We start from the raw sequence: 22866 nt of genomic DNA, 5'->3' as shown, positions 1-22866 counted from the left end.
TGTGAGTACGTTCGTAGCGCAGCCGCGGCAGCCTCAGCGTCCCAGTGTCACTTCGCGGCGTGCTCGCTGGCGATGATGCCGGCAGTTTACTTTGAAATAGAGAAGCTCGCGCGTGGGTAAATGGATCTGCGCTTGAAAAGAGTGCAGGTGGGGCCCGGCGCGGAGGGCTCCCCCTCAGGGCATGTGAGGCATGGCACTGCAGCAGTCATGGCGCAGAGGCAAACATACTCGCAGGGGTGTGCACATGCCGTCCATACCTCTTATTCTACATCGTGTCCAGTGATCGCCGCCCCCATCCGTCGTCTGTTCTTGTGATGTGCAGGTACACCTCAGGCAGTTTTCGCGTACAGAGGAACGAGCGAGCACACATGCAGTAGGCGAAGAAGAGAGAGGGACGAGAAGATGGAGAGAGGTGAGCGGCATGCACAGATGGTCCGCGCACTTCGCTGTGCCTTCACATACAGCTGGGGCATCGTCACAGATCATACCAAGTGCGCAGCCGAGCGCTCACCGTGCCACTTGCTTCTCGATGCGCTTTCGGAGTCGCACCGCCTCCTCCACACCGGCTGCAGCGCACGCGTGGAGCCACCGATTGGCCTCTGCGAGCAGATGCGCCACCTGCGACGAACTTGCGGTGTGCTCGCTTTCGGCATATTCAGCCGCCATAAATAGCAGCTTGCCCAAGTTCAGCTGCGATGGCGGGTACCCGGCCTCCGCCGCGCGCCGGTACCACTGCATCGCCTCGCCCCAGTCCGAGGAATCATCTTGTGCGTCCGCCTTTACCTTGGAAGGCGAAGGCGCGCCACGTTCGTACCTCTCACCGAGCTCGTGCATGGCAGGGAGGTACCCAGCCGCGGCCGCGCAGTGCAGCCACGTCTCACTCGATGCTGCGTCTCGCTGCAAGCCTGCTGCGCCGTCGCGCAGGCAAACGGCCACAGTGTGCATGGCCCCGAGGTGACCAACGGCGATGGCTGCGTCGAGAAAGGAGAGCAGCTGTGGCGCGAGTACAGCGCATGACTCGATGTGGTTAAGCATGACGAGCTCCGCAAGCGCCGCGCCAACCAGCACGACCGGGGAAGAAAGCAGCTCGTGTCCCACCAGCGGGTGTGCAGTGACGAAGGCGGAGAAAATTTCTGCGGCAGCCATCAGCGACGGCGCCTGCGCCGCCTTTGCCATGCACTTCCCCACCTCTGCGTCGGCGCCGGTGCCGATCGGCTGGGAAGGTCGCCGGCACGGACGCTGCCCTTTCAACTGAGCGCGCTCTTGCTGGAGAATACGCAGAACGTTGACAAGGATGTCCTGCAGCGGCGCTGGCAACAGCGACGCGGCGCCGACCGGGTGCACTAAGTACCGCACTCGCTCCTCCACAAAGGATAGAGAAGAAAAGGCGCCACGCGCACACGAAGGCGGCGCGTGGCCAGTGAGCCGTCCGCTATCACGTAGAAAGGCAGCTGCGGACCCACCAGGGGCGCTTCCATCAGCATATTCTGTCCCCGGTGGTGGTACAGCACCTCCATGGCGCGGAAGCGATGGCTCCCCCGCGACGCCGCCACAGGTGCTCGCGGGGCATTCCGCACTGGACGGCGAAAAAGAAATCGAGTAGGAGGAGGAGGATGGTGCGGTGCCGGGGAACGGCGCAGCTCTGAGACGCTTAACGCTCTTTCCTGCCCCAGTGTTGGTAGGTATAATATCGCCGTGCAGCGGTTGAAGCTGACAAGATGATGGACTGCGGCCGCTCCTGCGCGTCGGCGACGTTGTCGGTCGCTGCAGACTGTAAATTCCGAAGTTGACCTCCCGCAGCGGCGGCGTACTCGTCGTCAGGCCAACGGCTGGACGACACGGCACAAGGGGCATGGTGGGCAACTCAACTCTACGAGAGCGCGCAAGTAGTTCGAGAAGAGAACGGTTGCGAAGGGGTGAAGCGTTGGCGATGATGTGTACACCCGTCCTCCGCGCGGCTCTGTGTATTTCGCGTCCCTCGCCCCCTGGCCTTTATCTGTGTGTGTGCGCGCGCGTATGAAAGCGCGTGAAGGCCGCAGGCGTCACAGTTCCAGCACGTATACGTGAGCGCGGGGCTAGAAAAGCCACCGAACGATGGAGAGGCAGCAGAGATGACGACAAGACTGCAGTGGAAAGAGAGGAGCGCAACCAGAGCGTTTGCACAGAAACGCAGTGCAGAGGCGCACCACGTGCGGAATGATGTGTGTACGTGAGCACCGAGAGTCAGGGTGGGGGAGAGCTTGGCATGCGACCACCGCACTCCACTTCGCTCTCCCTCTTCTTCTCCCCGTCATCGTGTCCCAGCAGTCCCGCTGCATTGGGAATTGGCTGAGAGCCGAGAGCAGACGAGATCGCCGGACGCCCGCGACGCCTTACTATCGCCCTCCCCCGCCTCACTTTTCATAGTGACGTTCGCTTCTCACGCGCCGCTCTTACCCATTGGCGCTGCGCTCTCTTTCGTCCGTGGGCAGCCCCGTCGGTCTGTCCACCACTGGCGCCTTAGCGAGAGCTGATTCAGCCACACCTGGTGCTACAACGCCTACCAGTGCGAAGGACGCCATCACCTCCGTCGATCAGGCTTAGCAACCGTTCGCCTCACCCCACGGCCCCCGTCTATGAAACGCGCGTCTGCTAAGAAGGCCGAGGGGGTGCCTTCGCAGACGCTGGCGAGAGTGCTAACGTGTGCGCTACGGTCCGGTGGAAGGGTGAGATAGCGCGAGCACAGCGGCCGGCAGCGCATATTGGCACAGTATGGATTGCCCGCCCGCGATGAGGCGTGCGAACGTGCAGCCGCCACTTGAAAGGAAGAGGAAGAGGGACGACCACGTCGAGTCGAGAGCCGCATTGCAGTCCAGCGCACGTTCCGAGGCATTCTCTCCACGGATGTCTTCATGAGAGTAGAGTAACAGAGAAGCCAACCACCCCTCCGCACGCACTCTCAATGGCACCGGCTCACAACTGCGCTGGCCTGCGGGCCCGCTTCTCTTTCGCCGCCGAAGGGCTGCTCTCGTGGCGCGTCATCAAGGGTGGTGAAGGGACACCAAAGACTGACAAGGGCCCGATTGCTTCCAGCTCAGAAATGCGCATCGCATAGGAGTCGGCTGAAGCGAAGAAGAAATAGCTGGCCAGGCATCATTGGAGTGGCGGGGACAATGCAGAGGCACTACTCCATGCTCCGTTGCCCTTCACTGTCCTCTCGCCTTGCACTCTCGTCACGGGCGCTCCAACAAAGAGAGAAGGGTGCAGAGAGCCGCCCTCACACCTTCGCACACGTGAATGCCCTCTTAGAAGCGAGAGGCACTTCCTCGCGCTCCTCCGATGCGCTTTACCCGTGCGTGCCACCACGCCTGCCGGCGCAGGGCCTCCACCAAACATGTCCTCATCGCTCACCTGCGATGCTGCACCTCACCTGGTCGACTCGAGAGAGAGATTGAAGGCAGGGGAGTGACCTCCACCGATTCGTCAATGTATCCTCCAGAGAGCTTCAGCGAGTCATTCGTCAGATAGCCTCTCTTCAGCAGCTGGGCTCAGTATTCGGCAGAGTGCGAGATGAGAGCGCTCACAGACGGCGCGCGCCGCCCACTGCCTTATCCACGGTGTCACTGGCACTACATCAGGCCCCAGGCAGAAGGGAGGCGCGCCACACTAACCCGCCGCCTGTGCCCCGCATGCGGCTAGTGTGCAGCCACTGTGGACGGCGCCTCCAACGTTGTCACTCCTGCCGACGTTGTGACGTTGGGAGCTCCCACGCAGTGATTGAAGGCAGGCTTCGCTGGTGTGCCCAGTGCGTGCAGGATTGATGGCTGCGGAAAGTACATGCTTGTGCCCCAAAGCAACGCCGGTACGGCACGGGCCAAGAAGACATGTCAAGAGACAGCACTCCTCTGATATTCTCTCCGAGTCGGCGCTGACGAAGGTGAGCATTGCGTGAGCGCGTACTTCAACACGCGCGCATCGATCACAGATGAGGCAAACGTGCGTTGCAATGTCACGCCGAGGGCGCTGGCTCGAGCGTGCAGTGCAAGCGGTCTTCGCCAGTCCTCGCCCAACGCCTTGAAATTCACTAAGAGACATCATTGCTCTGGGGATCGGTTGAAGAGCCCTTTGAAGCTCACCTCCATCTTTATTTTTTCAGCTCGAGTTCGAGCGTTCAGCAGACCCCTTCCTCCTATGGAGGAAGCGAGGTGCAAGGGGCGCTTCTCCTGCTCGTCCTGCGCGTCGCCAAGCGGAAGCGAACCAAAGAGACAAGCGGAGGTTCAGTGGCCGTCGTGCGAGCTGCCGGTGCACACCATTTTCAAGCCGCCCGTGTTAGGGTCAGCGGTAGCGGGCGGTATACGTGTGACTGTGGAGAGGTGCCCAACGGGTCTGCAGCTCGGCTGACAAGCGTGCGACGGTGGACGGGAAAGAGCGAAACATTTCGCAGGGTACGCAGATAATGCCGCTGGCCATAGTGTATGAGCTGAAGGGCGAGTACGGCCCGTTGAGCTCGGCAAAGAAGTGCGCTCAGCGCCGTGTTGATGGAGCCTTTCCCTCTCCTCACTTTCCCATTACCCGCCTCCTCCTTACGCGCGCACATCTGCGTGCAGGCCGGTACGCGTGGATGTCGCGCCTCCGCTACACATCCGCGGGGGGGAGGAAGGGAGTGGCGGCAGCCGCACGTCTCCGCGCGAGAGAGGTCATACTGCTGCGCGCGGCAGCGGCCCCCTAAAGGAGAGCGTTGTGGCGCACAGCCGGAGCCCCTCGTCCAGCATGTTCCCCTCGCTTTCCGTCGAGCCATCTGTTCTCCTTGCACCGCCAGCGTGAAGGCGACACGGCGCAGGCTGCATGGGAAGGGAGCGGCAACCCGCAGCAAGGAGCTTCTCCCGAACGTTTTGGCGCGCATCACGAATCGGCTCTGGATGGACCTCTTCGTCCGGCGGCCCTTTTGTGTCTCCCCTCCCCTTGACCCCTCCAACACATGCAACCACCTCCTCCATTTTTAGGTGCTCCGTTGCGTTCCCCTGGAGAGGAAAGAAGTGTTGGCGGAGAGCACGCTGGCGAGTGGACCCCGGCGGCGCGTGTGCGCCCCGACCAGCGGCAAAGAGTCGGAGAGGACGGGGGGGGGGGCAGAAACGGGGAGGGGCGGAATGCAGTCGACGAAGCCCCCAAAGGGACGTCTGCGAGAGCGTTATAGCGTCGTCTTCCGTCTTCTTGTCGCTTCATCACCCCCCCTTACGGCATGAACGCAAGGGGGCATCCTGAGAGCCATCACCAACGCTTCCCATACCTCACGCGATTGGCGCATACCGGCCGGCGACGCACGCACACAGCGAGAGACTTGAAGAGGTGTACGCACGGTCGCCTTCGGCTCACCGTTTCGCTGCGCTGATGAAGGCAGCTTCTCGCTGCCCACCCGCCCCCATCCATGATGTAAAGGACCGTGTCAGAGCTGCTCGCCGTTGAATATCGCACGATAGAGAAGCTGTTGCCTCGCGGCGGTGGCATCAGGAGCGTGCAGTATACGGAGAGAGTCCTCAGTGCTACGCAGACGGTCGAAGGAGAGACGCACAGTCGGGCATTCGTGCTTGACACACCGCCCGAAGTTGTACGGCTGTACATGATGCCTGCCAACAATACCGACGAGAACGTCATCGGCGAGAGCTTCAGCGACGGCGTCAACGAACGCAGTGGGCCCCATGATGTGTAGAGTGTACACGTTACCCTCGTTCGGCGCCCTAAGTGGCGTTGAGGCATCCGGTGCGCTCACTCTTCCCGGCTGGGCCGGCAGCGACAACTTCGTTTTACACAGGCCGCCGTCGCCGTCGGGAAAATAGCTCGCCGTGGTCAGGGTGCATTGCAGCCCTGCCGAGGCACCAGTGGCTAGGTCGAAGCTGCCCACTTGGATGCCGTGAATGGCGCCAACAGCGCGGATAATGCACGTTCCACGCCACCCATGTCCCCAAACGCGAGCTGCGCGGCCTGACTGGTGGAGGCCAATGCGCGTTGCGCACCGCATCACCTGTGCGGTATGGGCGGTGACAGAGGCGGTGTTGGCCAAGAGAAAACGTATAGGAGAGAGCGTCGCGATGCGATGCCCTGAGGAGCGCGGCGGTGAACGGTACAGGGATGCGATTCGAAAAGAGGTGTGTGCGGCGCACGCCGAGGCAGAGGGAGAAGGGGGAGGGAGGGAGGGAGGGAGCATGCGTGAGTTGCGGCCCCGCCAGCTCTCGCTTCCAATGTCAAGACCCCAGCGCGTAGGAGGGGGGTGGCAGGGGCCACGAGAGATGACGGCACAGCACAGGCGGAAACAGGGCAGCGTAACAGCAGAGTGTGGCTGCAGCAATCCTTCACGAGTGCCTACCGTGGTACTCCACGCGCTTCGCTCCCTCTCCCGCCGGTAGCTGTTAGGGCGGCGCTAGTGCTGTCAAGCGCACCTGAGGGCAGACGCGGCACGAGAAGGCCGCGAATGAAAGGCGAAGGAGTGAGCCCAATCGGGAGGGAATAGGGGAGGGCACTACAGAGCACTGCTGCGCTCACCGACGACGCAGGGCAATGAACAGACCAGGCTCGTTGGAGGCTGTGTAGCCAGGAGGGGGTGTCGACGGTAGCGACGCTGCAGAGCCGCGAGAGGCTTTGCCGTTATCGCAGGCCTGGAACGTAGAACTCCCTTTGATGGCTTTGTGCGACTGCTCGTAGCCTCTTAGTATGCGCCGCAGCTGCTGGTTGATGGCTCGCAGCCGCTCCACCTCCACGTCGCGGTCCTGATTCGTGCGGGCTGGAGTGGAGAGCGCAGGAGGATGACTTGTGCACCACACAGTGTCCGTCAGTGTTGCCTGAAGCTGTGTAAAGAGCATGAACAGATCATCTACCGCGCGGTGCAGCCTGCGCGCCGTCACCAGCTCCTGTGACGGTTCGCCTGGTGACAGTGGAGGGGCGGAAGACGACGTACTCGCATCACCACACACGCACGCATCCGTCACCACCTCCGCGGGGGCTACAGAGGGACTGCTGAGGGTACCACCAACGCGGCAGCCGTCCTCAGCACGTGCTGAAAACGTGGCTGCCGAGACCCCAGTCACTAGATCGCTCATCCATTGGCGTAGCTGCCGCAGTCGATTGAAGAGTAGCTGTGTCTCGTGCGGTGAGAGCAAGCCCGCCTTACAAGACCGCGGTGCACCCCGCTTCAGACCTGGCGTTGACGCCGCGTCAAGCTGGGATAGAGGGAGGGGAGTGCACAGATGCGGCTGGCCTCTTGTCTGATTTGATGAAGCCATTGAGGGTGTCACTTCCGTACAGGGTGACAAGATCGTGTGCGACCCAGCGCGGGGGTGTGAGGATGGGCGATCGAGTCCTCGCATCCCGCTACTCGCGTGCGGGGTGGCTGCTGGCGGTATCGGCGGCGGTGTCGAAGACGGCAAGTTCACAGCGGTGCCGTCCGCTGCAGGCAACCGCTCTTTTCGTGCTTCCCCGTGAACGCCGCTCCCTCCCTTGCCAGTCACCCCCAAGTCGTCCAACAAATCCCAACAGACACCCTCCAAAGCATGGCAATACCGACGATAGCGGCCCTGCTCTATTCGCATCGCCTGCAGCTGTTGCTCGATTGCCTGAAGGTGTGCCGCTTGCTCTGCGGAAGGCGACGCAGCCGCCGTAGAGCGCATCGAGTATAGCGACTCCTACTCGGAAGGCTGCAGCAGAAGAAACGCAGCGCTAAGGGCTCCCCCCTCCGTGGTCCATCAGGACAGTGCAGAGAGGTGATGTGAGCACAGAGCAGCGCCGGAGACCGCCTTATGCTCTCGTCAAGAGCGGAAAAGGGGTGAAAAAGCGGAGCGCGGCCGGTGACAGCCGAAAATGGATTGTACGCCCGCGCGGGTGCACAGCACCAAAGTCCGTCAAGCACAATGCGCCTCCCCCTTTTCTGGACGCGCACCTCAGATATAAAGTGTGCGTAGCCGAACCGGAGAACGGGGAGGGGTCACATGCTCCTTCCACTGCTGGAGAGGGTGCGACGCGATGAACGAGGAGAATGTGCAGCCGAACTCAAAGGTTCAACAGCTCACCGCGGCGGCAGCACACAGCAAGCATGACGGCGCATGCGAGAGGATACCCATAGTGCGCGGCAGAAGCGGTGGAATGAGGGGCGAGGGTAGCAAGAGAATGCGATGAATGCATACAAGGAGCCCTCGCAGTGCATCACGGTGAAGGCATTGAGACGACACAAGGAGGGCGTGCAGAGAAGGTTTTCGCCGCCTTTCTTCGCCAGCCACGCTCCTCCTCCCTCCGCTGTGCCCCGTCAATGATGTGCATCACACCAGCCACAAGTTGCATGGTAAAGTCGAGCACGGGGCTGTGGCCCCGCAAGAAGTGATGGCCGGGAGAACGCGCGAGAGGGAGCGTATGCAAGCGCGCGCGTGTACGCACCTCTCGACCATCCTGTGAATTAGCGCTACGACCGTTCTCAGTTCAGCAGGATAGCGCCCAGTCGCTGCATACCTCAAGCAATGATGCGCAAGCGCACACTTTTCTTGTCTTTGCGTACGCCATCCCAATGTGGTCCACCGTTTCGGTTGTGCAGTGCACGTGTGGGATTGGCACGCGGCCCATTTCCTGCGGTGCTGCAAAGCGGCGGCACACACAGGGCCATAGTAATGCCGCTCGCTCCGTCATCTGCTGCAAGCGGCCACACCCTCACATGCTGCCCACCTCCAACGCTCCGTGGGTCGTCACCTGTCGAGCCCCTCGGAGCGGCCCAAGCTCCCCACGCCGATGGACGGCGAGGGCCACACGCGCTGCGCTCGAGTCACGCCGACACTCTGCCCATCATCTGTGTCGTGCAAGCGTGTTCGCTGTCACAGGCTGCTCCGACGCGACGTTATGCAGGGCCTCACCGCCAACATCCGCAGCGATACGTCGCCCTGAGATCCCTATGCGGTGGGCGCCGGGCACGGTCACCCCTCCCCCCTACGCTCTGTGCGGGAGGGGAGGGGGGGACTCGGCCCCCTGAGATGCTGGGCACGGCCAGATATGCCCTGCGGTATCATCGTGGGTAAAGTTTCGTTACGAAGATGAGTGAAAACATTGAGCATTGCAGAGAAAAAAGGGAAGCGGCTGATGACGGGAAGGGAGAAATAGAGGGGGGCCACTCAGAATCTGCGCACACAGGTGCAGAGGGGGGGGCAAAGAGAGGTGCAGGGGTAAAGAAGTCAACGAGCTGTGCACTGTCTGCTGTTCTGCAGACCGAACCAAACGAACCAGCGGCACACGCTCACGCCTCACGGCCCACCCATCATCCCCGTTCCTTCTCTTTCTGGGCTGCTGCATGTCCCTTGGGCACCGCAGTCCCCCCAGCCACTCCCTCGCCCAGTCGCCGACGTGTTCGTCTGCGCTACGCGATCCGCTTGATAATGTGCACACCGCTGTCGGTCGCGACAATATCGCTGATCTCTCCCACCGCCAGGGACTTCGTCGCATCCTCAAACGGCTTCATCATCTCCCCGGGGCCAAAGAAGCCCAAATCACCGCCACGGGCGTGGCTGCCGCAGTCGCTGCGCTGACGAGCAGCGTCCTCGAAGGTGACTTGCCCCTCTTTGATGGAGCAGAGCCACTGCTGCAGCTCCGCAACGGCTTCTTCGTACGAAATAGTCGTAGGCTTTCCCGTGCGGCGGGAGACAGGATTTCGGCTGCCGCTGTGCTTGATCAGCAAGTGCTGCGCGTGCCAAGATGTGGCGGGCATGGCCGTACTCGGGGGGGAGGGGGAGAGGTGGACTGGGAGAGGAAAGGGGAGAGAAAGGGGGGAGAGACGTGCCGATTTTTTTTGTGTGTGCGCTCTTTCCTTTAGTGCGGTCGTCGGCGGCAAACAGCGGAGAGGACAGAAGAGGAGAGACACGCAGTGAGGAGTGGGGCAAATGTACGAGTACGCTACCTGGCTGCAGTTGGTGCGTCGTGCGGTTGGGGCAGAAGTGGATGTGGTGCCGATGGTCCCCGGCGCCAGATTGGCTTTGCCTTGTGCACCTCTGTGTGCACGCCACAGGCCATTGCTGGGTACTGCGAGAGGAAGGGTCAAGCAGAGAGCCTCAACACCGTAAGGCAGGCACCACCCTCTTCTCTCCACACACACATGCACGGATCGCTTTCGCTGCTCACACTTGGAAGACCACCCTGGGCCACTTTGTACTCGCGTCATCTACCGATCTCTCTCCACGTGCACATAGGCGCGTCCATGCAGTGGATACGTCCGCATCGGGGAGGCTCTTCTCTCTTTCCACATCTCAAACACACCAAGCACCTACCCCACCGCCGCCACTGCTACTGCTGCAAAGGTATTCGATAGAGGCCACACGCAGCCGCCACGCGAAAGCGTACGCCGCCAGTGGGACGGAGTCCGTGCAAATAATGACGCCCTCGCCGAAGGAGGCCTGTAAGTGCATGGCGTACTCGAGGATGGCACGGTGGTGGAGAGCCTCGCGCGGATCTCGGTTCAAGATGAAGTCCACCTCGCGGCACGCAACACCCGCGCCACTCGGCGCCTCAGCTTCCGCACTGTGTGTCAGTGCGTCCAGTGACGGGCGACAGCGGAGCAGAGGCAGCACCTCCGCGAATCGCAGCCAGCCAGGGTCCGACGCTGGCAGCGCGCACGCTTGCCCTGGTCGCTGGACATCGAGAATGAAGTCCTGCTTGGCCCGCTCCATCACTGCGAGAGCCTCGGCTGCCATGTCGGAGGCCAACAGCAGCGGGGCATCGACCGGCCTACATCTCGCCCCAGCTGCGCCTACTTTGACAGCGTTTTCACCGATGAACACGTCGCCGTGGCGGCCGCTTGGCCCGCCCATGGGCAGATGGACTGACGCAGACTGGCTGAGAGACTCGGAAGAGCTCCGGTACGCCGCCGCCTCCATGAAGACCGCGTACACACACGCCGGCACCCGAAGCATATTATCACGCTCGCCAAAGAGCACATCGAACGCCGCTGCCGACTCCGGCCCCGTCATGAGCTGAAACAGCGCTTGCACGTCGACGACGATGCGCGCGTCTCGGACAACATGCAGCGGCATTGTTTGCCGGGTGACCAGGCGCTTCACCATCTCCGCCATCGTCAGGAACGGTGTGATTCGGCGCCGCAGCTTGTCCAACCGCAACGCCTCGTTCATGTCGCCAGCGTCGCGGTCACTACCGTCACTTACTGGCGTGTCGAGCTCATCCGCGTCATACGTGCCAGTGTGCGCCGCGCTATGATCGCCCGCCCATGATCCGCTTTCTCCGAGCCGGTGACGCTTTTTTCGTCGCCCTTGCATAGCCCCTCCCTCGCCGCTATGTCTCGCTCTTCTTCGCCTACAGAGAGGCCTCGCATCACTGATGCCATCGGGGCCGCTATGGTCCCCGCTCGATGTGGAGGAGGAGGAGCTGCCTGAGCAGGATCTCAGCTGGGTCATCCGATCCTCTCCCCTGTAGTGTGCCGGTGCCCGGGCCTCGTGTGGAAGCACATACCCGTAGGGGGTGCAGCTGAGCGCTTCCGCCGCCGCCTCGGCGGCTGCCACCTCGGGCGCATGACGTTGACGCCAGCGCAGCCGCTCCTGGTGTAGGTCCAACGCTTTGTAGTAGGCGAGAGCAGTGGCGTTGGCGCTAACGCGATGGGGGTCGAATCCGTGCAGCCGCACAGAGCCCATATCCGTGCAACGCGAAAGCGCCACGTATGACTGGCCGGACTCGAACACTTTTTGAAAGTCGATGTCGACCTGCGCCAGCGACAGCCCCTGGGACTTGTGGATCGTGATGGCATAAGCAAGGATAAGCGGGATCTGCACAGAGCGTGACACCTCGCGTGACCCGAGCATCTCTTTCCACTCCTGCGGCTCCACAACAATCTCGCGCGTTGTCATGGTCCCATCGCCAGAGCGCAGGTTGAAAGCTACAACCGGCAGCATCGTGTGCGGTTGCTCCATAGCCGTGCCTCGCCCAAGGCAGATGGATCGTGCGTCGTTGGCGTTGATGCCCTGCGTCTTGAAGAAATAGCCCTTGGCGAAGCTGACAAAGTCGGTGACGGTGCCGGTGCTGCCGTTGACGAGCCCCAGCCGAGGGTCGAAGTTCTTGATGAGCATCACACGGCAGCCCTTGCGCAGTTGCACGACCCTTGTCAGTGTGCCCTCCGGAAAGTCGCCCCTGCCCGTGTGAAAGCCGCGGTACACAAACACCTCTGTGCTCAGCTGCGCATAATACATTTCGTTCTCCCCGTCCACCTCGGCGCGGGTGGGGCGGAGGATTGTGTAGCCGTCAAAAGGGGCGTTCATGGCGCGGCCACGGCCGTCGACGAGCTCCAGACGCGTCTGCTGCATCCCTGTGGCCGATTTTTCTGTCTTGCAAGCGGCCACGCCGAGCACGGCGGACTGGGCACTCACATCTGCCTCCCGCTTGAGGCCTACTCGCATGCACTCTGGTCCCCCGACGTCGCCCTCCGCCTTGATACTGGCAGCGGCGTCTGTGCGACGCACAAAGTGCACCCGCTCCGTCGTGTCCATCGAGTACAACAGCTCAACCGACTCTGGCTGCAGCTCCCCAAAGCGCATCTCATTCAGGATGGCGAAAAAGCGCGCGTTTCGCTGGCGGAACGGCGTTGAGAGAAGGCACACTGTTGGATTCGCCTTCCACCACGTCTCCGTCTCGAAGCAGAACTGCGGGCTTCTGCTGCGCCGCTCGCGCGACACTGGCGGAAGCTGCAGGAAGTCACCCGAGAGAACCAGCTGGATGCCGCCAAACGGCTCGCGCGGGCGGTTGCGCACGTGGCGAGCTATGTAGTCCACCAGTTCGAAAAAGCTTGGCTTGAGCATCGACACCTCATCGATGATAAGCACACGGCAAACGCGCCAGTTTCGCACGCAGCGCTGCTTGCTCAGTACGAGGCTCAGGAGGCTGTCGCGCGTGCTCCTCTGATTGGGGATGCCGCAGCCGACAAAGCTGTGCAGCGTCGAGCCGCTGAGGTTGAGAGCGGCGATGCCGGTCGTCGCGGTGACAAAAGTTGAGAAGGCGGGCAAGGCGTGAAGAATGGTGCGGAGCAAGTGTGACTTGCCAGTGCCCGCACCACCAGTGATGAAGACGCTGCGATGCTCCTCCACTGCCATGTGAAAGGCGTAGCGCTGCTCCTCTGAGAGTGCCGAGCCCACCGTCGCGGTTGTGATGGCAGCTGGCGGCGCCGCTGGCGCCGCCTCCTCGGTCTCGTCCTTACTCGAGGCCACACCGTTCGATGGCGGTGCGCATCCCTCTCTCGGGTGCAGGGATCGATACGGCACCTTTTTCTCTGTCGACCTCAACAGAGGGGCGGCGTCCGAGCTGGTGGCGCTACCACTGAACTCGGAGTCGAGCAGCACGTAGGGCCGCTCATGTGCTTCCTGCTGCACGCCGTGCTTTCCTGCGTCGCTCAACACTCCGGCGTGGTGCGCCAGCGTCACAGTCGGGGTCACTGTTGAAGGACCTCCCGGCGGTTTCGACGGTGCCGGGCTCATGGGAGCCGGTGTGTGGACGGCCGTCGTGCCCGTCATCGCAGGCGAAGTAATCACCGTAGAGAGGCTGAGAATCGAACGGTCACAGGAGAGCAGCTGTGCGGAGCGCTCCGCCTTTTGTGGTGTTGCCGAGTGTGGCCCGCACTGGCCTTCGTTGCTGGGCAATGACAGGAGCAGCCGCGGCTGCGGTGGTGGTGGTGACGCCGCTGCCTGCACGGGGGGCGTTCTTGGAGACGTTTCGGTGGAAGACAGTGTCATGCAACTGTGCACCTCTTCCGCATCCCAGGCCTTCTCAACGGCGGCGAGCTCGCGTACGCCCTCCGAGTTCGGCACCTCCAATGGGAGTGCGAAAGAGCTTCGCAGCGGCAAGGATACGCCACCAGCTGCGACGCCGGCCACGGCGCTCGGCATCTGCGTACCTTCTGTGGGCCTTGTGGCTTGTGTGTCGCCACGGGAGGCGCTGCTGCGTGCCTCCCAGCCTGAAAGCGGCGCGCTCGTGCACGTGAAGAGCGGCGAGTCCGATGAGGCTGACGTCACGTTCCTACCTAACGCGCCCCCAATGCATGTGGCGTGGTTGTACGAGGTGCACGACGCTTGTCCACTGCATCGGATCGAGAGCAGCGGCATGGAAGAGGTGGAGTGGGTGCCATTGGGCCGGAGAGGCGTAGGGAAGACATGGGGGTCGTTGAAGTTGTCGGTATCCGGTAAAAGAATGGAGGAGTCAGGTGCGCTGCCACTTGTCTGCTGCGACAGTTGCTGGGCCACCGGTGCTTCCATCTCCATCGCTCGGCGCATCAAAGGCTGCGGCCGCGGAGAGTAGCGACAGATCTGTGGGGCTTGTGAGCAGCTGCGCATCAGGGGTGCGCAGAACGTCGAATGGGGCAGCCGAGTGCAGCTATGCCCCCCCACCACGCAGGAGGGAAAAAGGCGGCGGTGGTGCTGATAAACCTAAAAGATGCCATCAATGCAGCAGCAGGAAGAGGGGCGGGGCAGGGGGAGGCGACACACACGCGCGCGCGTTTTCTCCACTCGAACGAAAGGACTGCGCGGCCAGATAAACGCGCTGGTTTCGCTGTAGTGAATTGTGCACGTGCACCGTGAACTCGTTCACGCATACGGTGCACTGTGGTGGCACAGACAGGGAAGAGAGAGGGAGGGAGGGAGGGATGAATGGGGGCATTGGCGGGAGCGGTGCGAGAAAAGAACGGACAGCAAGCGGAAGGAAGGCGTGGGGAGGCCTCCTAGAGAGACGCGGGGTGAATGCAAATCATATCCGTAGCGCGTGCTTCCGCCACTGCCCTTTGTGAAGAAACGCGCGCTCACTATGGGGAGAGGCAAAGTCAACGCCGGCGCCTGTGCTGCGAGGCACCGACACGAGCGAGAGCAAAGAGGCGTGTGCAGGGAAGCTCCAGCTGCCCACATACGCGTCCATCAGCAGCATCACCGCCAGCTGAGCTGACGACCTTCGAACGGCACTCGTTGTTTTCAACCATTTGGAACAGAGAGGAGAGGGGCATGTCACGCCGCTTCGCACGCGATGCTGCGCGCTAAAAAAGGCGCCGGCGCACCATACGCGTCAGCACGCGCTTCCAGGTACCGCACAGACGCGTGAGCTGAGTAGAGCCGCAGACAGAAGTCGATGAAAGGAGTCCTAGAGCGAAAAAAAAAACGCGGCGTCTTAGCAGTCACCGAACGTCGATCGGCCTCCGGGTAAATACGCGCCACGCGCGCAGCCATCACCACACCGGCACCGCCTGCCGACGACAATCAGAAACAGAAGGCTCGGCTACGCATCGAATTCATTTATACAAGACTCAACCACGCTCAGCAGATTGCGGTTCTCCAACGCAGCAGCCACCCTCTCCTTGTCGTTGAGCTGCTTGTTCACCTGCTCCTCCTGTTCATGGGTGCCGGGGGTGACGTAGATGTCAACCTTCGTGTACTCGGGCAGCGATCGCTCAAGCTGCAGACGGATGCTAAGACCGATGAGGGTGGTCAGGCTGCAGTGCGGCACCGTCGGCGTGAAGAGAACGCGAATGTGCCGCTTCTCCCAATGGACGGTGATGAGCGACGGCTCGACGACTTTGAGTTGCTCGAGCGAGTTGGGATGCTCAGGGTCTCGGATGCGTCGAATCATCTCGAAGACCTCCCATGCATCAATAGGGTCCGCCGTGTCCTCGTCGTCCTCCGCCGCGCGCTCTGCGTCGGTGCGGCCTTTGAGCGGGTCATACGTGGGCTCAAACACGGTCGGGTTGGGGTTCGCTAACTCGTTCATCACCGTGTAAGCAGGTCTTCTTGCAAAGGCGTGAAGCAGCAGAGGCAGCAGGCCGGTGGCACGAACCAACTGGCATGTAGTCGCACCACTCCAAAGACGACAAGAAAAAGCGAGAGAGAGAGAGCGAGCGAGGCAGAGTAGTGCGGGAAAAAGAAATGAAGTGCTGAAGGGCAGAAGCGAAGGAGGAGGAGAATGCTCGTCTGAGGGGCTAACAGTGCCACCCATTACTCCATGGCTCCCCACCACCACCACCCGTTTTCTCTTGTCGCTGTCAAATCATGCGCACAAAGACGAGGCCGTGCATAATGATGCACCTCGATGCACCACCACCACCCAAAACTTCGTTTTTTACGCTGACTTCCTCTTACACTACTGACTGCTTCGCTCGTGGCGCGACACAGCTGCAGACGTGATTCAACATGCCGTTCTGCCAACGATATGGAGCCGCATTTCCGCCCCCGAATGGTACTAGACGGTCACGAGCTATGACTGTAAGTCGGAAACTATCTGTGCTTGACGATTACCCTCACCTCTTTGGACATTTCTGCTCCCCGCCCCCTCACCCCACCCTCCTGTGCCCGCCAGGCGTGCGTGGCTGAGAAGGCGAGCAGAGGGCACGGCGACCACACACGCAAACACACACACACACACAATAGCACAGAGACAGACGGCGAAGGCGCTGCGACAACACGACAACGAGAACCGGGAGAACACAAAAAAAGGGGAGGGCGGAGGGCGGAGGGCGCAGACGCGGTGTGTGTGTGAGAGAGAGACGAAAACAGAGAAGGAAAGAAAACGTTTTATATCCGCAGTGGACACTGCATGTCCTCCCGCCCCGCCCCGCCCCACCCAAACCGCCACAAAAAGGGCACGGCCGCCCTCACTGACGGTCCTGCACGCATCCGTTGCTTTCTTTCTGCTTTTCTGGTCCGATTCCGCGCGTCTTTCCCTGTCACAGCCACCGAGACCGAACGTTGAAGACGATGGCCAACTGGCGGAGTAGGGAGACTGCAGTGTGTGGGGGGGAGTGCGAACACTTTATATGGCGACAGAGGCCAAAGACGCGTAAAATGCTCCACAGCAGATCCGAAATTGAGAAGGTGTTCCGACACGCTCCGCCGCCCTCACCCATCGTTGGCTCAACACGTTCGTTGAGAGAAGAAAAAAAGGCCATCATGGCACAGCGATGCCAACGGCAACACAACGACAGCGAGGAGAGGGTTAAAGTTACACGTTAAGAGGTGAGAAAAAGAAAACAGGGAAAGCCCTCAGGCCGACAGGGGGCAGTCACCCCACACAGAGGGAGACACGGGGGGGAGGAGATCCGCACGCAAGCACATACAAGGGATACACGAGAACGCGAAGCTTAGAATAGGCATCCGCTAACCTTCGCTGGCCATTCCTAGCCTCCACTTCAGCCGCGTCTGACACCGCCAGTTCCTTCAGCCCCCTCGCGTCGCTTCATCACCGTGCCACGCTCCACCTGGCGGCAGAGATGGCTCAGAAGTTGCGGCGGCCCTGCTGCGAGGCGCCACCGTTCTTCAAGCCCTGCGGCGAGCCCCCACCGCTCTTGCGGCCCTCTGGCGAGCCGCTGTTAGGACGACCCTGAGGCGAGCTACCATTGAGTCGGCTCTGAGCAGAACTGCCATTGGGTCGGCCCTGTGGAGAGCCACCGTTGGGACGGCCCTCGGAGCGCATCGCCTTCATCGGCGGTCCCGCCTCCTCCTCTTCATCCCCCTCGCTCTCTTCCATGGCTGCGAGGTCATCACTGTCCATCCCGTCGTCGCTCTCTTCCTCGTCCTCCTCGTCCTCCTCGTCGCCGTCACTTTCTTCCTCATCCTCCGAAGAAGGGGCGGTAGGGTCGACGTGGCGCGCCTGCATCCCCTTCGGATCCTCAGCAATGTCGCTGTCCACCTCCTCCTCCTCGTCCTCTTCGTATTCGTCCCCCTCCTCTTCGTCCTCCTCGTCATTGTGGCCCTCCTCATCCTCGTCCATTTCTTCTCCGTCATCCTCATCATCCGACGTCGCATCTGCAGACGCGTCCTCGCCGCTGTCGGTGGAATCCTCAACCTCACGCGCCCTGTCATCCTCTTCCGAGTCATTCGCAGCAACAGCATTCCTCTTCTTTGCCTTCTCGGCATTCGTGATGGCGTCCACCGGCAGCTTCACCGCTCCTTCAGCGTCCGTGTCATCGTTTCCGTCCTCCATCGCATAAGACGCGTCATCATCGTCGCTGAGGTCCAGCGCCTGGCGGTAGCCGACGCAGTGCACGGTGGCCGAGCCCTTCGCGAAGAAGGTCACCTTCTGTTGGTGGTTGAAGATGAGGTCCATCGGCGCCTGAAGGACGTTCTGCTGCGAGTCGAGCGACGCCAGCGCGTACGACTTGCCATCCGCGGATACGTATACTGTCGACTTGCCGTTGGTGCCGCGCGGGAGGGAGAGGACAGAGAGATGGAAACCGCACCCCTCCGGAATGTCCAGTCTGTGCTCCTTATTCGGAGACACCGAGAACGCGTGGAACTCTTGCATAGTGGCAGGTAGGAGTGTGCGTGTGTGTGTGAGAGAGAGAGAGAATGGTGATGCCGTCGTCAAGATGTCTCAGTGGGAGGTCCCTTCCGTGTAAAAGAAGAAGAGCTGCGAAGTGATCAGCAGAGAGAAAAAAAAATAAAGGAAAAAGTACGTGCGGCAGAAGCGCGGGTAAAGGTGCGTGCGTTCCGTTGTGTGCCCTTCCCATTTCCAGAGAGGTGAACGGCATGGGAAGAGGGAGAGAGTCCGCCCAAAGTGTGCGGTACACAGCGGCCATTCGCGGTGGGGGGAGGGGAGTGGGGAGGGGAGGCAGAAAGACCCCAAAGGCACGCGAATGTTATGTGACGCCTCGACAACAAACAGACACACACACACATGGCGCACCGTTTCGGAGACGACTGCCTCCTCCCTCAAGCGCAGGCGGCTGCCCACCCTCCACACTCTTTTTTGTCATTGCTCGCTGGAAGGGGGCACTCAGTCTTCTCCATGCGCGCATGACGCGCGCGTGAAGAGAGGCACGAGCCGCCCCATCCCATTACCCTCGCCGCTTTGCCTTCATGCTGCAGCATTCTTTTTTTGTTTGCGCGTTATTTTGCGCGCGCATTTTACAGGTCAACGAGGGAACGCCGCGTGAACACGCACGGGAGAATAAAGGGAGACAGGGAGACAGAGCCAAGTCGCAGGCAGACACACGTGCGAGTGGACAGATTCGTTCGACGAGCTGGCTCAAGCATCGCAACATCAACACAGTCACACACACACAAAGAAGGAAAAGGGGGAAGTCGAAGTCTTTGGCGCTCAGTGCTCTCTCTCTCGTATGTGTCTGTGTGGTTGGAGGGGTACCGCGCCTGTCACTCGCTCAGAGCCGGAACATGTCTCTCGTCGCTCGTTTCTTGTCTTCTTTGCGTGCCCCTCCACTCCCAACCGTTGATGGCTGACCCTCCCCCCACCCCTCTCCTTCGCTCACATCCTATCGCTTCCCACCACGAAGCTGCGCCGTCAGTCGCACACAAACGCGCCGGTGCGAAAGCAAAGAAGGGCAAGGGCACGCAGTGGCGGCCAGGGGAGAAGGGAAGGGAGCCTACGGTGAGGAGGATCGTGAGGAGATCGAGCGCAACACAGTACCTCGAATGCAAGCCAATGATGAGGACGTGCTCCTGCCGCATTAAAGCGCACGAGACAAACTGGAAAAAAAAAGAGGAAGCGTCGATCCGTCATGAAGCACAGAAACGAACGGCAGTGGGCAGGACGTCACCCACACTCGCCAACAGGCACCTATACACACATCGTTAGCAGCGCGCCGAGGCTCGTCTTGAGCCATTGCGACGCTCCTTGAGGCGCGCTGTTTCGCCCTTTCCCACCGTGGAGCCACACTACAGATGTTGACGTGGAAGCGTGCCCACTACGCCACTCTCTTTGTTCTTCCTTTTGGCAGTGCGCGTGCGTGCTATCGAGTGCGGCTGCTGCACACGTTTCTTCTGTTCACTGTCGAAGGAGACGCCCTCGCCTGCCGCACTGTAGCTACGTCAGCTCTGATCCTCACTCATCCGCCGCCGCCGCCACCACCACAGCGCCCTCCCCTCCGCAACGTCGGCACATGAGAAAGCAGACTACGACGTGAGCGAAAAGAGCTTAATTTTACAGCCCCCAAAAGCAACCGCCGGTGTGATTCTTGACGAGGACATCCGCACACGCGTCTTCGCACAGGGTGGGGCCATCGCGCAGCCATACCAGCCGATTCCTCTCTGCTGGCCCGTTTCTATGGCCTCCGTCACTTGGCTGCCAGACGGAGACTGGGAAGCTTCCATGACTCTGCGTGAGTGCATGCGAGGGGAGGCCGATGTGGAGAGGAGAGGAGAGGAGGGGGGGGCGCTGAGAATCTGAAGGGAAAGTGCAGCTGCTGCAGCTGCGCATCGCCCATCATTCCCAGAGACTTCAGGCTGGCCCCACTCCGTCCGTCTCTCTCCCTCATCCCCTCCACGTGGCAACCACTTGCCGACGCGACGGAGGCGCATCAGGGGCAGCACCCAAACCTGCAGGGAGAGTCACGAAAGAGAGGTTGAAGAGGAAAGTGCCAAGCGGAAAGCGAGGCCGAGGCGCCTGTGAGACGAGAAGAGCCGGTGCGTGTGCGGGCGGAGTCCTCGAGCGAGGCAGACCAACACCAAGGCGAACACACACCCCTCCGTCCCGGCCCCGACCCCGACCCCCTCTCTCCTGACCGAGGCCGCTTGTGTTTCCTTTTTTCTGCGGCGGGCTCACCTTTCTGGGGTCGGGCCCGTCGCTGGCGAGGAGAGGAGAGGCGGCGCCCTTCTTTGACCGTTTTTTAGAGGAACCGAACAGAAACAAAAGAGAGAAGACATCTCTTACCGACGTCACATACGAAAAAGGGGGAGAAAAAATCACTTAAACACCGCATAAAGAGAAAACACTTAACGAGCGAAAAAAAAGAAAAACACACTTTGGGCGATCCGAAGTGCAGAGGAGACGACGACAGGGGGGAAAGTGAAGGCGAAGGGCCAGGTGGGCCGGCGAGTACGGAGGGAGCTTTCTCGCCTCTCGCCCTCCTCCGTCCGGCGTGCCCTCCGCTGTTTCCGCCGCTGCCAGCACCGCTCTTCACTCTACTCCAGCACATACACGCTGGCTAATAGCGGCCACGGTTGCCACCACGGCCACCACGGAACCCCCCACGATCACCACCACGGCCACCGCGGAACCCCCCACGATCGCCGCCACGGCCACCGCGGAACCCCCCACGATCGCCGCCACGGCCACCGCGGAACCCCCCACGATCGCCGCCACGGCCGCCGCGGAACCCCCCACGATCACCACCACGGCCACCGCGGAACCCCCCACGATCGCCGCCACGGCCACCGCGGAACCCCCCACGATCACCACCACGGCCACCGCGGAATCCCCCACGATCGCCGCCACGGCCACCGCGCTCTGTGCGTTGAAACTTCTGTGGTACGTTCACATGATCGTCGTCCTCGTCGTCGTCTTCATCATCGCTCTCGTCGTCCTCGTTCATCTGACCCTCCTCGTCATCCTCCTCGTCATCCTCCTCGTCCTCTTCGCCCATGTCGCTGTCATCGAGGTCGGCGGGGGGCATTTTCTCACCCTCCTCTCCATCTTCCTCGTCGTCCTCGTCATCATCGTCGGTGTCGTCCTCCTCGTCATGGTCGCCATCAACCTCCTCGTCGCTGTCCTCTTCACCAGCCGCGGTTGCAGCACGAGCCTCGGCGACCTCATCGCTCTCCGCCTCCGACACCTCTTCCAGGTCGTCGTCATCGTCCTCATCCTCCTCACCCGACTCACCGGCCATGGCATCCATCATGTCGTCATTACCAACCGGCTGCACGTAGCCGGTAACGTGAATAGCGCCGGCGCCCTGTGCGGAGAAGGAGACGTCCTGCGCCTCGGTGAAGACGAGATCGGTGCTCATCTGGTAGATACCCTTCTTGGGATCCAACGTGGCGATCGTGAACTGCCTGCCCTCAAAGGATACGGTAAGAGAAACCACACCGGCCGCGTTGGCGGGCACGGCGAGCTGAGTCAAGCGCAGCGCGCACTCTTCCGGGATCTTCGGCTTCACCTGCTTGCCGGCAGTCACCTCAATACCGTAAAAGCCCTCCATGATGAACACTGGGAAGGGGCTGGGGGGTCAGATGGATAGAGAAGAACGGATGTGTATGTGTGTTTGTGTTGGAGTGAAGTGAGGTGAGGTGAGGGGGGCGGGGGCAGTTAACTCTCTGCGCTCGTGTGCCGGTCAGTTAGGAAGGCTTAGGCGAAGAGGCAAAGGTAAATAATGAGGAGATATGTAAAGGGAAGAGACCGCTTCTGTTGTCTGCTGAGATGGACGGAGGCGTTAAACGTCAAAAAAGGGGGAGGGGGAGACACGTGCAGAACGTTCGTCGAAAAGGCCAAGAACGGAAATCGCTGTTTTTAGAGCGTAACGTGTGCGAAGAGAGAGCGCGCGCGAAAAAGGCGGGCAAAAAGGGGGGACTTTTCGTTCGTCAAGTGCTTCCCAGTGAAAAAAAAGGGGGTGCGCGATGACGTCAGGGAGTTCAGCAGACGAGCGGGTGGGGGTGGGGTGGGGGGCGAGCGTGTGTTACTGCACATCCCACACGGTGGGAGAGAACGTGGGGAGGGGGGAGGGGGTAGAGGAAGGACAGTCAAGAGAGAGTAACAGACGGCAGTGAAAGAGAGGGAGGGAAAGCGGGGGTGCATTGAGTACACACACACACGGCCGATTTGCGCCATTTGAGGGGTCTCTGCCGATAGCCGACACCGCCGCACATCAGCGCGGCACTGCGGAGGCGCTCTGTGCCCCCCTCCATTGTGGTCGCTACCCTTTGCGGTGCTCCGCTCAGCCCAGAGAGGGGCTGACAAGGGAGGGGGTCGTCGGGCTGCGCACGCCCGTGGGTTTATGAGTGGGGAGGGGGAGGGGAAACCTGTGGAGGGCGCCTCGGCCGACTGGTTCGCTGCCGTGGAAAGAAGCAGAACGCGCACCATGACGGTGGGAGATGACCCATACGCCCGGTGAGGCTGCAGATGGCAGCCTCTTCCCCACCCACTCGAACAGATCGAGACACTGTCGTC

General features: G+C 61.3%; 6 protein-coding genes across 6 annotated transcripts; all 6 read right to left on the bottom strand.

Moving 5' to 3' along the window:
- Positions 1-507: 507 nt before the first annotated feature.
- Positions 508-1854, bottom strand: LSCM1_07373 (uncharacterized protein; the record flags this gene model as incomplete). The annotated part of the gene is made up of 1 exon (XM_067324745.1): positions 508-1854. One exon carries the CDS (start codon positions 1852-1854, stop codon positions 508-510), a length of 1347 nt encoding a protein of 448 aa, XP_067181102.1.
- Positions 1855-5422: 3568 nt separating this feature from the next.
- Positions 5423-5995, bottom strand: LSCM1_07372 (uncharacterized protein; the record flags this gene model as incomplete). The annotated part of the gene is made up of 1 exon (XM_067324744.1): positions 5423-5995. The coding sequence occupies one exon, from the start codon at positions 5993-5995 to the stop codon at positions 5423-5425; it is 573 nt and encodes a 190-aa protein (XP_067181101.1).
- Positions 5996-6512: 517 nt separating this feature from the next.
- On the bottom strand, positions 6513-7637 carry LSCM1_07371 (uncharacterized protein; the record flags this gene model as incomplete). Its single annotated transcript, XM_067324743.1, has 1 exon — positions 6513-7637. One exon carries the CDS (start codon positions 7635-7637, stop codon positions 6513-6515), a length of 1125 nt encoding a protein of 374 aa, XP_067181100.1.
- Positions 7638-9361: 1724 nt separating this feature from the next.
- Positions 9362-9709, bottom strand: LSCM1_07370 (uncharacterized protein; the record flags this gene model as incomplete). The annotated part of the gene is made up of 1 exon (XM_067324742.1): positions 9362-9709. One exon carries the CDS (start codon positions 9707-9709, stop codon positions 9362-9364), a length of 348 nt encoding a protein of 115 aa, XP_067181099.1.
- Positions 9710-10244: 535 nt separating this feature from the next.
- LSCM1_07369 (uncharacterized protein) lies at positions 10245-14243 on the bottom strand (the record flags this gene model as incomplete). Its single annotated transcript, XM_067324741.1, has 1 exon — positions 10245-14243. The coding sequence occupies one exon, from the start codon at positions 14241-14243 to the stop codon at positions 10245-10247; it is 3999 nt and encodes a 1332-aa protein (XP_067181098.1).
- Positions 14244-15252: 1009 nt separating this feature from the next.
- On the bottom strand, positions 15253-15741 carry LSCM1_07368 (uncharacterized protein; the record flags this gene model as incomplete). The annotated part of the gene is made up of 1 exon (XM_067324740.1): positions 15253-15741. One exon carries the CDS (start codon positions 15739-15741, stop codon positions 15253-15255), a length of 489 nt encoding a protein of 162 aa, XP_067181097.1.
- Between the last annotated feature and the right edge of the window lie 7125 nt (positions 15742-22866).

This window comes from Leishmania martiniquensis, chromosome 7 (genome assembly GCF_017916325.1).
Source record: "Leishmania martiniquensis isolate LSCM1 chromosome 7, whole genome shotgun sequence".
Lineage (NCBI taxonomy): Eukaryota > Euglenozoa > Kinetoplastea > Trypanosomatida > Trypanosomatidae > Leishmania > Leishmania martiniquensis.
This window is presented reverse-complemented; position numbering and strand designations above follow the sequence as displayed.